Source organism: Lobosporangium transversale (genome assembly GCF_002105155.1).
Source record: "Lobosporangium transversale strain NRRL 3116 chromosome Unknown BCR41scaffold_2, whole genome shotgun sequence".
Lineage (NCBI taxonomy): Eukaryota > Fungi > Mortierellomycota > Mortierellomycetes > Mortierellales > Mortierellaceae > Lobosporangium > Lobosporangium transversale.
Window position 1 is genome coordinate 603,405 of NW_019028980.1, and position 531 is coordinate 603,935.

Sequence of the window (531 nt, forward strand, 5' to 3'; positions counted from 1 at the left end):
ATAGTCTTCATTGTTGTATGATATGTGCAAACTATATTTATACATACATATATATATACTTGGTGTTTTTGGAATCCCAAATGAAAGAAGGTCAGAAAGGAAGCACATACATGTATATATATATATATATAATACAGTAGATTAGAGCAACTGTGGGTGAAACGAAGAAAGACCATCAGCAGGTGGACCCAATGGAAGATGAGCATGGAACATGAGCACAGGACATGGCCATGGGACATGTCGTAAAATTATCAGCCTCTGTTTTCTTTTTAGCTGTATTAATGCTCCGAAGTTTGCATCCTTGACAGATGGACAAATGCAAGGTCATTGTCAGCTGGACTTACACTCGATGTTGTTGTTTACACTCACACTTTTTATTTTCCTCCATGTCTGCAAAAAATAGATCTCATTTATTACAACCAACCGGTCGGATGGTAGTCCGAATTATTGATGTAAAATGCAAAGCTAAAGAAGTGACAGGCTAGCTATCTTGCAGGTGTACATGTACCTGATCCATTCTGTATTCCGCTC

The 531-nt window shown here is 37.9% G+C and overlaps 1 protein-coding gene across 1 annotated transcript; it reads left to right on the top strand.

Moving 5' to 3' along the window:
* On the top strand, positions 1 to 531 carry BCR41DRAFT_344910 (hypothetical protein). The gene has a single exon (XM_022022622.1). The coding sequence runs from the start codon at positions 212 to 214 to the stop codon at positions 401 to 403; it is 192 nt and encodes a 63-aa protein (XP_021885935.1). The 5' UTR covers positions 1 to 211; the 3' UTR covers positions 404 to 531.

What these genes read in the sequence shown, in the direction of transcription:
- BCR41DRAFT_344910 (XM_022022622.1), top strand. Translation starts at nt 212, where the DNA reads ATGAGCACAGGACATGGCCATGGGACATGTCGTAAAATTATCAGCCTC.